This window comes from Hoplias malabaricus, chromosome 6 (genome assembly GCF_029633855.1).
Source record: "Hoplias malabaricus isolate fHopMal1 chromosome 6, fHopMal1.hap1, whole genome shotgun sequence".
NCBI lineage: Eukaryota > Metazoa > Chordata > Actinopteri > Characiformes > Erythrinidae > Hoplias > Hoplias malabaricus.
Window position 1 is genome coordinate 47,753,133 of NC_089805.1, and position 14,645 is coordinate 47,767,777.

A 14,645-nucleotide genomic window follows, 5' to 3' on the forward strand; every position below is an offset into this window, starting at 1 on the left:
CAAGGGGCAAAATAACACTCGAAAACAGATGGAAAGGTTATTCCAAAGCTTGGGGACTTTAAATGAAAATGCTCTTCCACATGCAGTAGATTTAATAATTCTAGGAACAAGCAGTCAGTGAGCACCTTGTGATCAAAGTAGAATCAATGGTTAACACAAAGTAATTCACTGAAGTACTAAGGGTGGAGGCTGTTTAGAGCTTTGTATATCAACAGCAGAACGTTGTCTCTATTTTGGATTCAGTGTATTTAGTGTGGGGCTGATAGTATTGCTGTAACAGGGTCAAACTTTCTAATTCATGTAAGAACTCTATCTGTGGCATTCTGGACCAACTGCAGCTTTTTCTGGCTTTTACTGGAGCATCCTGAAAGCTAGATTCCTAGTCCAACCTAGGAGTAATAAAGGCATTAAATACTTTTTCAGCATCTTGCATTGATAGTGTCACACCTTGACACTTTCTGCTTGTTTTCCTCCTTCCATGTGGCTCTGTTTGTTGTTTTCCTTCTCCTCACATGGCTTTGTTTATGTTCACTTTCTCCGCCTTTGTCCCGCCTATGTTCCGCCTTCTTTTCCCCTCGTTATCCGTGTCAGGTGTGTCTAGTTAAGTTCGTTTATTTAAGCCCTCTTCCCGCACTTCCTGTTATCGGTCATTTTGGTTGTATTGTGTTTCACTTGCTTGTCTCTCTTGCCCCATTTCGTGTTTACCTTATAGTTCGTTTGTGTTGTGTTATTGTAGTCTGCGTTTCTCATTCTCGTTTCTCCTTTCGTCTTCGGTCTCATGCTTGTCTATTGCTAAGTAGTGTCATTTCATGTTTATCGTCAAGTTCGCGTTTTGTTATCTTTCTTCATTAAACTGTCCGTGTTATAGCGAGTGTGTCCGCCCTCCGTGAATCTACTCTTCACACCACCCTGACAGAATGACCGATCTGAATAAGGACACAGCTAACACGGACTACCCCTTTAGGAGAGGTGTAATTCGCCGGACTCCTTTCCCCAGAGATCCCGTGGAGGAGGCGTTAAGGGCGGCTTCGGAGTGGAGTCAACGGCTGCAGCTCATCTCCGGTGCGGTTCATTTCCCACAAACAGAAGACTCGATTCATGAATCGAGTGATTCCTCCAGCGGGAATCGACGGAGCCGGAGGAGAGAACAGGCTGTAAACCCAGCTCCAGATAATTACCCCCTCAGGTCCGGGGAGATTTTTGGGGGGGCGTTATATACAAGGGCTGTTAGCCTCAGGTCACAGGACATGGGAAATGAGGCTAACAGGGGCGCATCTCCGGAGGACCTAAGTTTAAAGTCCCTTGAGAGTGCGCCCAAACCCGTTAAATCCAAAACGCGTGCTCGGCGAGCAGCACGAGCACCTGCATTGCTGGGCGTGTCAACTCCGGTTCCTGTAAGAGCGGCACTTCCGGTAGCGCCTCTCTCCGTGCCCGCGGCACCTTCGGCCGCACCTGTCTTCGTGCCCGCGGCACCTCCGGCCGCACCTGTTTCCCTGAGCGCGGTGCCTACGGCCGCGCCTGTCTCCATGAGAGCAATGCCTACGGCCGCGCCTCTCTCCATGGACGACGTCGCAGATTCTTCTGCCTCCGTGGACGTCGTCGATAGGACACCAGTTCCTAATCACCGCTCTGCGTCCACTCCTGACATTCAGGAGAAGCTTACAGGCATCATGGCACGCCTGGAGCTCTCCTTGAAGGTGGCGCGCGCCTCTCCTGTCTTCATGAGAGCGACGCCCGCCTCCTCTGTTTCCGTGGACGACGTCGCAGATTCCTCTGCCTCCATGGACGTCATCGCACATCCTCCTGACTCCGTGGACGACGTCGTCGCAGTCCCGTCTGCCTCCGTGGACGACGTCGTCGCAGTCCCGTCTGCCTCCGTGGACGACGTCGTCGCAGTCCCGTCTGCCTCCGTGGACGACGTCGTCGCAGTCCCGTCTGCCTCCGTGGACGACGTCGTCGCAGTCCCGTCTGCCTCCGTGGACGACGTCGTCGCAGTCCCGTCTGCCTCCGTGGATGACGTCGTCGCAGTCCCGTCTGCCTCCGTGGATGACGTCGTCGCACTTCCGTCTGCCTCCGTGGATGACGTCGTCGCAGTTCCGTCTGCTTCCGTGGACGTCGTCGCAGTTCAGCCTGCCTCCTTGGACGTCGTCGCAGGGTCTCCAGTCTCCGTGAGTACGGCTCCCTCAGCTGCTCCTATCTCCGAGACTGTGGCTACGGCCGTTTCTACCCCTGAGACTGTGGCATCGGCCGTTTTTGCCCATGAGACTGTGGCTCCGGCCGCTTCTAAGCCTGTGACTGTGGCTCCGGCCGCTTCTAAGCCTGTGACTGTGGCTCCGGCCGCTTCTAAGCCTGTGACTGTGGCTCCGGCCGCTTCTAAGCCTGTGACTGTGGCTCCGGCCGTTTCTAAGCCTGTGACTGTGGCTCCGGCCCCAAGGACTTCGAGGCCAATACCCAGAACTGTACCCAGGCTGGCACCTTGGACAGTCCCACAGACACATGCCAGTTCTGGGTACCACCCAGTTGTTTTTGTTCCTGTTTCTGTTCCTGTTCTGGTTCCTGTCTCTGTCCTTGTCCCTGTGCCTTTGTCTGTTTTTGTTTCTATTCCGGTCCCTGTCACCGTGTTTGTTTCAGTTCCTGTTAATGTCATGGTCCCTGTTCCCTTGCCTCATGTCCAGTCCCCAGTTAAACCCTTTGTCCAGTCTCATGTCAAATTCCCTGTTAGTCCTCTTCAGTCCTCTGTCCAGTCACGTGTATCTGCTCCTGTTTTGTCTCAGTCCCCGTTCAGTGTTCAGCCCAAGGTCCAGTCACGTGTGTTTTCTCCTGCCTATTCTCCGTCTCTTCTCTCTAGTTCTGTCAAGTGTCCGTTTAAGTCTAGTCCCTTGTTCCCATCTCCATTTCCTATCTTGTCTTGAATCTTTTGGTTTCCTGTTTTTGGTTCTTCTGGCCCCCTCCTGCGCCAGCTCCTGGAGAGTCTCGTTTTTCATGCTCCGGGAGTTGCGTGTCTTGGGGGGGGGCGTCTGTCACACCTTGACACTTTCTGCTTGTTTTCCTCCTTCCATGTGGCTCTGTTTGTTGTTTTCCTTCTCCTCACATGGCTTTGTTTATGTTCACTTTCTCCGCCTTTGTCCCGCCTATGTTCCGCCTTCTTTTCCCCTCGTTATCCGTGTCAGGTGTGTCTAGTTAAGTTCGTTTATTTAAGCCCTCTTCCCGCACTTCCTGTTATCGGTCATTTTGGTTGTATTGTGTTTCACTTGCTTGTCTCTCTTGCCCCATTTCGTGTTTACCTTATAGTTCGTTTGTGTTGTGTTATTGTAGTCTGCGTTTCTCATTCTCGTTTCTCCTTTCGTCTTCGGTCTCATGCTTGTCTATTGCTAAGTAGTGTCATTTCATGTTTATCGTCAAGTTCGCGTTTTGTTATTTTTCTTCATTAAACTGTCCGTGTTATAGCGAGTGTGTCCGCCCTCCGTGAATCTACTCTTCACACCACCCTGACAGATAGGGCCACTGGGCATTGGAAAGAGAATTGTGAGGAACTCCTAAACCCGAGACACATGTGTTTTATACAAGAGGTGGGGTCAGAGGCTGCTGTTGGGTCAAACTCCAAGTCCTTGGTCAAGGTCACTGAGGTAGTTAGAAAGCCCCTGGAGTGGATTAGATTTTCAGATGTTGAAGGGATGTCATGGCTGACATGCTTTTGTAATACTGCACTGACCTCAGGAACAGTGCCTCTGGGTTGGCAAACCAGGTGGTGGTCATCATTTTTATAAAAATTGGAATGTAGAATATGTGACAATTACTGAGGCATCACACTTCTCAGCCTGTGTGAGAAAGTCTAAGCCATGGAACTGGAGAATCAGTCTCTTAGGTAAACCTCAGATTCTGGAGGAACAATGTGGTTTCCATTCTGGCCGTGGAACTGTGTACCAGCTCCTTACCCCCCTCAAAGATAACTGAGGGTTATGGTAGTTTTGTACTCCACTCCACTTTTCTTTTATCTGGAGACGACATATGACCATGATCCCCAAGATATTTTGGGGAAGGTGCTCCAGAAGTATGGGGTGCCAGGGTCACTGAGGTGAGCAGTTCGGTACTTGTACCATGAGTCCTCAGAAGGAAGTTAGACTCATTCACTGTGACCATTGGATTCCGTCAGAGAATGATAGTATATGGCAGAGGATGGCTTTTTTCAGAGGCTCAGTAGGAATAGGGTCTAATCTGCACATTAATATTTTGAGAAGGAAATTTGTTTAACTAGGTCCTGTCCCTGAAGCAAACTAAAGGAACCTATCTTTCATGCTGTAATTGCACTGTATTCAGGATCAGCCCTGGCTGCATAAAGAGGATAAGCGGAAATGTGGATTTGTCTAAATGCTTCAGTTTTACTATGGAAAAAACTGACATCCTCTCCTCTATTTTTTTTCAGATTAGTCATCTGTAATCTCACTGTGAATTCATGTGAATATCTTCTGTCAGCTCTACAATCACAACACTGTCTCCTGAGAGAACTGGACCTCACTCACAACGGCCTGCAGGATTCAGGAGTGGAGAAGCTCTGTGATGCTCTGAAGAGTTCACACTGTAAAGTGGAGGTCCTCAGGTCAGCTTTCTAGGAATTCATTTAGTTATTAAAACAATGAGCTTTAAGGGCGATTAAAGCGATTTTAGCTGCATTAGAGATAAAGGTTTAAGGACATTCACTCATAGAACAGAGATTTTCTTTTAATTAACAAAAAACCATTGTATTACATTATATTGAACAAACAGGAACAAAAATATCTAAATTATAGTTAATTTCTTATTTTCAGTAAAGTTATGAGAAAGAAGTTTGATTTCAGTTGTTGCCTCAGTATGTGGCTAAGATTTTTAAGTAAAGGACAAACTGAAATTTTCCCATAGAGCCCTAGACTTATTCTAATGTAAAAACCAGCGAGTCCATTACGGGGCTAATTGTCATGGCTGGGCAGGGATGGCGAAGAGGCAGACGTTCACACAAAAAATCACTTTATTAAACAGGACCAAAACAAAACTAATAAAAAACAAACACGAGCAGGTGCAAAAACACTAACTACATAAAACTTAACAGGAACAGACGGGAAGACTTGAACAGACAGCCATGACATATAGATATGACGTATAGGGTAGACATATGAAAATTTAGAGACACAGAAACACATCTATGCACACAAGATCAGACAAAGGGGTATTGCAAACAAAGGGGTATATGTAAAAACAGGGACACCTGAGACCGATAACAAGGGGGCAGTTTTATAAAGCTCTAAATACGAAACTCTTCAGAAACAATCTACATTTTAACATCATACACAGGGATTACACCAGGACTCCATCCCTCCTTCACTACATTTAACAAACTGAACATCATCTTACTTCACTCAGAATGATCCTGTAAAATATTTCCTCTGGTTTCAGACTGGCTTTGTGTGATCTGGGCGAAAACTCTTGTGAAAGTCTTGGATCAGCTCTGGGATCAGAGACCTGCTCTCTGAGAGAACTGGACCTCAGTACCAATGACCTGAGGGATTCAGGAGTGGAGAAGATCTCTGAAGGACTGAAGAGTCCACACTGTAAACTGGAGACTCTCAGGTAAACATTCATTCATTAAAGGAACATGTTCAGCTGTTAAACTCAGTGCTTCTCTGGTATACCTTTTTAGCATCAAAACAGATTAATATTCCAGTGAATAGAACTGTCCATAATAAACTGATGGTTTTAACTGGTTACAGAACTTTCACACACTAATGATTTCAATGCAGCTGTTTTCTTAAACTCGTCCTCTGTTCTTTATAACAGACTGTATTTTATCCCTAGGCCTTTACCAGATTTTGACTGCTTCTATCTGTTTCTTTCTTCTGCTGACAATTCAATACAGAAAACTTTATTTTCTTTCCAGAGTTGTGTTTGTACCTAGAAGATATTTTATTTTATTATGATCTAAATTTAGAGTTATAATAAAGTTATGTTTGTCTATGAAGTTTTGTTTTGTGGAAAGATATTGTATATTTTTATATTTTATTTCTGTTGACATCTAATTTAAACAAAAAGTAGTGTAATTAATTACACTAATTGTGATATTAATAATGAGAGATATGTCATTCTTTCTAAAGGGCCTATCTTAAATGTGAATCAGATTGTTTTATATGCTTTAATGAGTGGGGTGAAGTAATGATGATGGGGTTAATTTGGCTCTGTTACACCATTTTTAATATTAGAGTGTTTGAATATGTTTCACAAAAATTAATGTGTAGAGTGTCTTGTGTAAGATGAAATATTTATAGCTGTGTTTGGTGAATCATCTCTCACTACTTTCTTCTGTATGTTTTACCTCCATTCTGCAGATTATCTGGTTGTTTAATAACACAAAAAGGCTGTTCTTCTCTGGTGTCAGCTCTGAAATTAAACCCCTCCCACCTGAGAGAACTGGATCTCACCTACAATCACCCAGAAGAGTCTGGAGAGAGACTGCTCTCTGATCCACTCTGCAGTCTACAGACACTCAGGTACTCAGCTGTACGGAGAGAGACCGAGAAAAATATTATTACATTTTTATACAAACATTTTAAACTTTAGATCAAGTGAAGTATTGACAGATTAAAGTGGGCATAGTCTTACCCTTGGTACGGGACACAGTTCTGGGTCTTAAAGAACTGGAGGTCTGTGACCTGCTTTGGTCAAAACCCCACAACAGCGTTCTCCCCGTGTAAACAGTACTCTTCAGAGCGGCCAGTTCCTTTTAAATTTAATGAGCCACAAAGTCACACACACTGCTTTCACAGGCATTGCATTACACACTGTATGATGCAGCTGCCTTAATTGAGACACACAGAAGCTCTGTATTAAATGTGTTCTCTTCTTTCTCTGCTAATTTTTACTGGTTTTGTCAGTTCTCTCATTTCTCCACTCTTATTTTGGCTCTGTTTTCTCAAGTCTCCACTCTGCTCTGGTCTGTTTTACACTGTTTAATGTCCAAATGACCAATTTTGCCTGTTCCACCAGTTCTCTGAGCCTGTTTGTATTGACAACTAAAAACAAACAGAATTGGTGTGAAAAGAAACCCCACCCCTCCAAGAGCTCCACCCAGGATTTCAGAGAGTGGAACCAGTCTTGGAGAGTTAGCAGGCTTTATAAACACAGCATATAGCAGCGTAATGAAGGAAATGAGTTTGGGTCTAAATTGAAAATCTTAAAGTGTCCAGATCAGAAAGAAATGTTCAGCACGATCTAAAGCTTCCTCTTGATCCAGTGATAAACTCCAGGCTGAGATTTCCACCTCTGATTAAGAACTGTCTCTGATTATGACCCTCTTTCCAAAAATGTGGGGACGCTGTGCAAACTGTGAACAAATAGAGAATGGAATGATATGAAAATCATTTAAACCAATAATGAGAAAAAATTGATGACCTCACACTGTTATATAATACAGATTTTATTTTATTTTTGTTTATTTCTTGATGGGTCTTCATCAGGTAAACACCCAAGTGAAGGAAAAGCAGTTATTTGTAGAAAACAGCCAGTGACATCACAGTTTACTTGCTCATCAACACTAATACGAGAGATAATAGAATATGAGCCACAAATTATAATAATAATTTAAAATAATACAATTATAATCGGGCGAGTGGTGCAGCAGGTAGGTGTTGCAGTCACACAGCTCCAGGGACCTGGAAGTTGTGGGTTCGAGTCCTGCTCCCGGTGACTGTGGAGTGTCTGTGAGGAGTGTGGTGTGTTCTCTCTGTGTCTGCATGGGTTTCCTCCGGGTGACTGTCTGTGAGGAGTTTGGTGTGTTCTCCCTGTGTCTGCGTGGGTTTCCTCCGGGTGACTGTCTGTGAGAAGTTTGGTGTGTTCTCCCCGTGTCTGCGTGGGTTTCCTCCGGGTGACTGTCTGTGAGGAGTGTGGTGTGTTCTCCCCGTGTCTGCGTGGGTTTCCTCCGGGTGACTGTCTGTGAGGAGTGTGGTGTGTTCTCCCCGTGTCTGCGTGGGTTTCCTCCGGGTGACTGTCTGTGAGGAGTGTGGTGTGTTCTCTCTGTGTCTGCATGGGTTTCCTCCGGGTGACTGTCTGTGAGGAGTGTGGTGTGTTCTCTCTGTGTCTGCATGGGTTTCCTCCGGGTGACTGTCTGTGAGGAGTGTGGTGTGTTCTCTCTGTGTCTGCATGGGTTTCCTCCGGGTGCTCCAGTTTCCTCCCACGGTCCAAAAACACATGTTGATTGATTCCAAATACAGATGATAATTATTCACAAAGGACAGTGGTGCCACTCATTTCACACCTGATCATTATAACTCCGTATATCTTTGACTGTTAAATAAATAGAAGACTGTAGCGACAGTGTCAATGACAGTATTTCAAATGCCTAAGTGAGGAAAATACTGAAATAAAATGTAGAATACGTGTGCAGATTTACAGCTGAGCAGGACTGGACTGATAAAGAGAAAGTGAGAAATGCATTACATACCTTCAACTCCATTTGCAAAGCCCTACAAATATGGTTCCTTCAAATAAATCTAATATAATTTCCTTAAAGTCGTGTAGAACAGCACACTTTAAATGTGGCTGGGTCACACTTGTACAGTCTTACTAATGTAGATGCATGCACTCATTAACTCATTAACACAAACAGATCTTCACAAACTTGTCTGAAGAATGGGCTGCAGAACCCAGGTGCATCAGTGTAGAACACCAGAAGTTCCCCTGTCTCCAGTGCCCAAAGTAGTCTGTAGACAACAAATAATAAACAGAAGCACACTCTTGATATCAGTTTATAACAGACAGTGTAACAGCTTTTAACTGCATACGTTCAACAACGTTTTCAGTTCTTGACACATTTTTGTGTTGACTTTTTTGCAGCCACTGGTCTGAAGAACAATCCTCAAAACCATAGACAGGGCGCATATATTTTCTGCAGTTTTATGTCTCTCAGTAGTTCATGCAGCTCTCCAGTCAACACATGGTACAAAACGCTTGGTTTTCCACTCTGTAGAGTTTCAAATCACTACACCTCTACATTTAAAATCTGAGAATCATTCATTAGAGTACAACTCTGTGTCTCAGTGTATTGAAATATCATAATACTCCTCACACTCACTGTCAAGACACTGAGATTGTGCTCAGTCCTGGAATGATGTCCTAAGAGGCAACACACGAGTGACAGCATTAAAATACGCTGTCCACATCCAGGACTACATTTAATAGTATTCCCTCCAGGACAATAAGGGACACCTCTGAAAGACATCGCAGAAACATGTAGATATTGTTTTACAGTTTTAGTGAAACAAAACAGATCGTTATAAAATAACCACATACCCTTCATTCCAATTGAACATTTTTAAAACAAACCCCAGTTTTATTCACTGTGAAGGCTATAGCACAGTAAGTGAAGTGAAAAGTGAAGTTCCCAGTTCAGCTGTAAGAACAGTCACACAACTCCCTGGTGAATGTCTGGTGGTGTCCAGTAACTCTCCTTCACCTTTCAGACTCAACAAGCTGAATTCTTCCTAAAGACATTAGTGTAAACACAATGCTGTTCAGATTTTATAGAGTACAGTGTGTCTGAGGAGTAAGCTACATGTACATCACATTTAATTGGACTGATATGTCTGTGTACCCTGCAGGTGGCATTCTCTAAACACCACTAGAATGCATTTCTAAGCCTCACTGATATAACCTTAACAAAGTCATAAACTGGTCATCACTCAGGTAAAAAATCAAATGTCCATCTGAGTGCTGTGTGTAGCGTGTACAGAAACTAAGTGTATAAATATATGAAAGTGAACAAACAGAAGACCAGTGAAGGACGTACGACGCCAGCAGCTCACTGAGACACACATGAGACAATGGGACACTGACTGAAGACAATAACCTGATTTGGAGGTAGGACACTGGATGTACAGAGTAGAGTAGACAATAGTGCAAGATAATCATATAACAACTAAGTAAAGTGAACAGGTTCATACCGGTTCTAGTGAAAAAGTCACAGTTGGGTCTGATGAGGAGGTTAAGTGACAGTACCAATATAAACAGACCCGGTGTCAACAGTAGTGCAGATACTGTGTGAATTACATAAAAATCTTGTGTGTTTTCTGTTTATTTACAACTTACCAACAGCTTGAGAACAGAGCAGTCATCAACCTTCATCTGGACTGGAATGTTCTGTCAGATACGACACTCATAAAGAATGGTTAATACACAATGACTGTGTGAGGAATGAAACACCTCTTGATTGGGTTTGAACTCATACCGTGTTTTTGATAAACGTCTAGAGGCCAGGATCCAGTCGTGCTCCAAAAGACAAAAACATTCAGCTCTTTTGTATCATAATGGAGGACACTCCAGACAGACAGCACAGAGCTGGGACTGAACATCAGGACGACACACACCTCACCATTCCCTGACGCTACACACAACAGCCAAAGATATAAATATTAAACAAAAATGACCTAATTCACCAACATTACTTTCACTGACAGTACAAACCTGGCTAAGATTTTCAGAACATGCAGTGAGTAAAAACATCAGGTAAAAAAAGAAAACCATGACCTGCAGAACTCTGAAAGTGATGAGGAACACTGACCAGTTCCTGTAAGCGCTAACATCAAACCTGAAAGTGGTCATTTTCTGTCTCCAGAAACACTAGGGTTGTCTGTGTCCAGATGATAATCCAGGACCTGTGAGGTTCAGAACTTGTGATGAAATGTCTGTCAGTATTTACTTTTGTTTCACAAATTCAAGCCGTCGACTTATAGAATTATTTCAATAAATGTTTACCTCGAAGTGTATCACTAGCAGAAAAAAAGCATGGTTTAAAATGAGTGTTCACAGAAACCTTCATTCTTCTGTTTACAGAATATAGCCCAGTAAACATTTAGCCGTTGATTCAACGTTGAAATAACGTAATGACTGCCGTCTAATCAACGTTCTCTTAAGGTTGAAAATGAAAGTTGAAAAGACGTCCAAACACAGACATTGAAAAGACGACTATTAGACATATTTTGGACGTCCATTGACGTTATCGATTGGTCACCACTTAACTAACTTATTAAGATGGATTTTGGACGTCCACTGACTGTTTAAAATATGTCCTTGACGGACAGACTACTTTTAGACCTATTTTGAACGTCCAGGGACGTTCCTTGTTTACTGGGGAGATGATCCATTTAATTTAATCCATGGTGCTACATAGTGTTAGTCACAGCCACAAAGGCTGGTCTCATCAGTCCTGTATTTAAAGGTTTAAACTAGTGTTTTATCATATATGATGTAGTGGATGGTTTAAAATGTGTTCTGTTTACAGAATAGTTACTTATCTGTACGAGGAAAAATATCATTTAAAAATTAATACGTTTCAATAAGAAAAAAGAATGGACTCTGAAAATAATGAGAAGATAAACAAAACTGGACGATGAATCAGGTCCAAAAACAGCAGATGACTGTTCAATCACAAAAAACCTGTGCCACACCACACACTGTAAAGATATTTATCTACGACACTACTCCTATAGATTTAAATATTATATGACATTTGTGTCTCGAGCAAAAACACAGACAACGATATAACAACGAGTTTTAAAACTGAATTACAAACTAATTATATTTATTTACCGACACAAGAGTGATGTACTTCTTCAGTTAACTTCTGCTTCCCTTTGAAATGTTCGTCTCACGGGGGAAATGTGAGGTGTATTCGAGTTTAGGAGTTTAGTGAATGATGTTGGAACACTACCTCAAAATAGTGCACTACACAGAGAATAGAGCACAGTTTTAGACACAGAATTAATAGTGAACCCGGGCGTAGAGTCTGACGGAAGGAGGGGGCGGAGTTGGATGTGGGCGGGGCTGGATGTCCATCTCCTCCTTCCTACAGGCTGCAGAGAGGCTCTCACACACACACCCCCTCACCCTGGAGGATCATTTTAATGTGTCCCTCTACTTTTCCGAACCGCTCCAGTGTCTCCTCTAAAAGCTCTTTGAGAATAAAGGTGACATTAGGACGACCTTCTTCCTCCGTCTGGACAAAGACCAGCACAAACTCATCAGGACACTGATCTGTTTATTCTTTATTACTTCTGTATCATCACACTCTCTCTCTCTCTCTCTCTCTCTCTCTCTCTCTCTGTGTGTTTCAGGACGGAGAATTCAGGACAGAAGTGGATCAAACCCAGTCTGAGGAAATGTAAGTCTCTCTCTCTCACACACACACACACACACTGAGTCTGTCTCTCCCCTCTCTGTCTGTCTCTCCTTAGTCAATCCATATTAACAGTCGCTAGCAGAAGCATTGGCGGGCCGTTAACTGGAGATTCTTAGCAGCTGCTAAAAGCTGGGTTAGCATGTAGCTAGCTGGACGCTAGTAGCTGCTAATATTGACTAAGGTTACTGCACCAGCGTCTCAGTTTACTATAATGCCCTGTGTCCATAGACATATCCATATCCATAGCTGAATAGTTTCCTGGGTTGATATTAGCAGTTGCTAGCTGTAGGATTAGCATGCAACTAGCTATGAAACTAGTCCCCTTGTTTGATTTTAGCAGTTGTTAGCAGCATTGTTAGCATGACGCTACCTGGATACTAAATCCCTCTTTTGATATTAGCAGTTGCTAGCTGTAGGATTAGCATGCAACTAGCTATGAAACTAGTCCCCTTGTTGGATTTAAGCAGTCGCTAGCCACATTGTTAGCATGCAGCAAGCTGGATAGTTTACTTGGTTGATATTAGCAGTTGCTAGCTGTAGGATTAGCATGCAACTAGCTATGAAACTAGTCCCCTTGTTTGATTTTAGCAGTTGTTAGCAGCATTGTTAGCATGACGCTACCTGGATACTAAATCCCTCGTTTGATATTAGCAGTCTCTAGCAGCATTGTTAGCATGCAGCAAGCTGGATAGTTTCCTTGGTTGATATTAGCAGTTGCTAGCTATAGGATTAGCATGCAACTAGCTATGAAACTAGTCCCCTTGTTTGATTTAAGCAGTCGCTAGCCGCATTGTTAGCATGCAGCAAGCTGGATAGTTTCCTTGGTTGATATTAGCAGTTGCTAGCTGTAGGATTAGCATGCAACTAGCTATGAAACTAGTCCCCTTGTTGGATTTAAGCAGTCGCTAGCCACATTGTTAGCATGCAGCAAGCTGGATAGTTTACTTGGTTGATATTAGCAGTTGCTAGCTGTAGGATTAGCATGCAACTAGCTATGAAACTAGTCCCCTTGTTTGATTTTAGCAGTTGTTAGCAGCATTGTTAGCATGACGCTACCTGGATACTAAATCCCTCGTTTGATATTAGCAGTCTCTAGCAGCATTGTTAGCATGCAGCAAGCTGGATAGTTTCCTTGGTTGATATTAGCAGTTGCTAGCTATAGGATTAGCATGCAACTAGCTATGAAACTAGTCCCCTTGTTGGATTTAAGCAGTCGCTAGCCACATTGTTAGCATGCAGCAAGCTGGATAGTTTCCTTGGTTGATATTAGCAGTTGCTAGCTGTAGGATTAGCATGCAACTAGCTATGAAACTAGTCCCCTTGTTTGATTTTAGCAGTTGTTAGCAGCATTGTTAGCATGACGCTACCTGGATACTAAATCCCTCGTTTGATATTAGCAGTTGCTAGCTGTAGGATTAGCATGCAACTAGCTATGAAACTAGTCCCCTTGTTTGATTTTAGCAGTTGTTAGCAGCATTGTTAGCATGACGCTACCTGGATACTAAATCCCTCGTTTGATATTAGCAGTTGCTAGCTGTAGGATTAGCATGCAACTAGCTATGAAACTAGTCCCCTTGTTTGATTTTAGCAGTTGTTAGCAGCATTGTTAGCATGACGCTACCTGGATACTAAATCCCTCGTTTGATATTAGCAGTCGCTAGCAGCATTGATTGCATTCAGTTAGCACACAGTCATGGAAACAGGTCTGTGTCAGTTTCTAGCTCTCTCTCTCTCTCTCTCTCTCTCTGTATCTAGTGTTTATTGTGTGTGGATGTGTGTGATTGTGTGTTCTCTAATGTGTGTTTATTGTGTGTGTGTGTGTGATGGTGTGTTCTCTAATGTGTGTTTATTGTGTGTGTGTGTGTGATGGTGTGTTCTTTAATGTGTGTTTATTGTGTGTGTGTGTGTGATGGTGTGTTCTCTAATGTGTGTTTATTGTGTGTGTGTGTGTGTGATGGTGTGTTCTCTAATGTGTGTTTATTGTGTGTGTGTGTGATGGTGTGTTCTTTAATGTGTGTTTATTGTGTGTGTAGATGTGTGTGTGTGTGTGTGATGGTGTGTTCTCTAATGTGTGTTTATTGTGTGTGTGTGTGTGTGTGTGTGATGGTGTGTTCTCTAATGTGTGTTTATTGTGTGTGTGTGTGTGTGTGTGTGATGGTGTGTTCTCTAATGTGTGTTTATTGTGTGTGTAGATGTGTGTGATTGTGTGTTCTCTAATGTGTGTTTATTGTGTGTGTGTGTGTGATGGTGTGTTCTCTAATGTGTGTTTATTGTGTGTGTGTGTGTGATGGTGTGTTCTTTAATGTGTGTTTATTGTGTGTGTGTGTGTGATGGTGTGTTCTCTAATGTGTGTTTATTGTGTGTGTGTGTGTGTGATGGTGTGTTCTCTAATGTGTGTTTATTGTGTGTGTGTGTGATGGTGTGTTCTTTAATGTGTGTTTATTGTGTG

At 43.1% G+C, this 14,645-nt stretch overlaps 1 protein-coding gene across 1 annotated transcript in view; it reads left to right on the plus strand.

Moving 5' to 3' along the window:
- LOC136699112 (NACHT, LRR and PYD domains-containing protein 14-like) overlaps positions 1 to 14,645 on the plus strand; it is a 49,458-nt gene that overhangs the window by 26,132 nt on the left and 8,681 nt on the right. The window contains exons 8-11 of the mRNA XM_066673574.1: positions 4,424 to 4,597; positions 5,428 to 5,601; positions 6,354 to 6,515; positions 12,132 to 12,178. Coding sequence (XP_066529671.1) covers positions 4,424 to 4,597; positions 5,428 to 5,601; positions 6,354 to 6,515; positions 12,132 to 12,178 — 557 coding nt within the window. The remainder of the gene's footprint in view (positions 1 to 4,423; positions 4,598 to 5,427; positions 5,602 to 6,353; positions 6,516 to 12,131; positions 12,179 to 14,645) is intronic.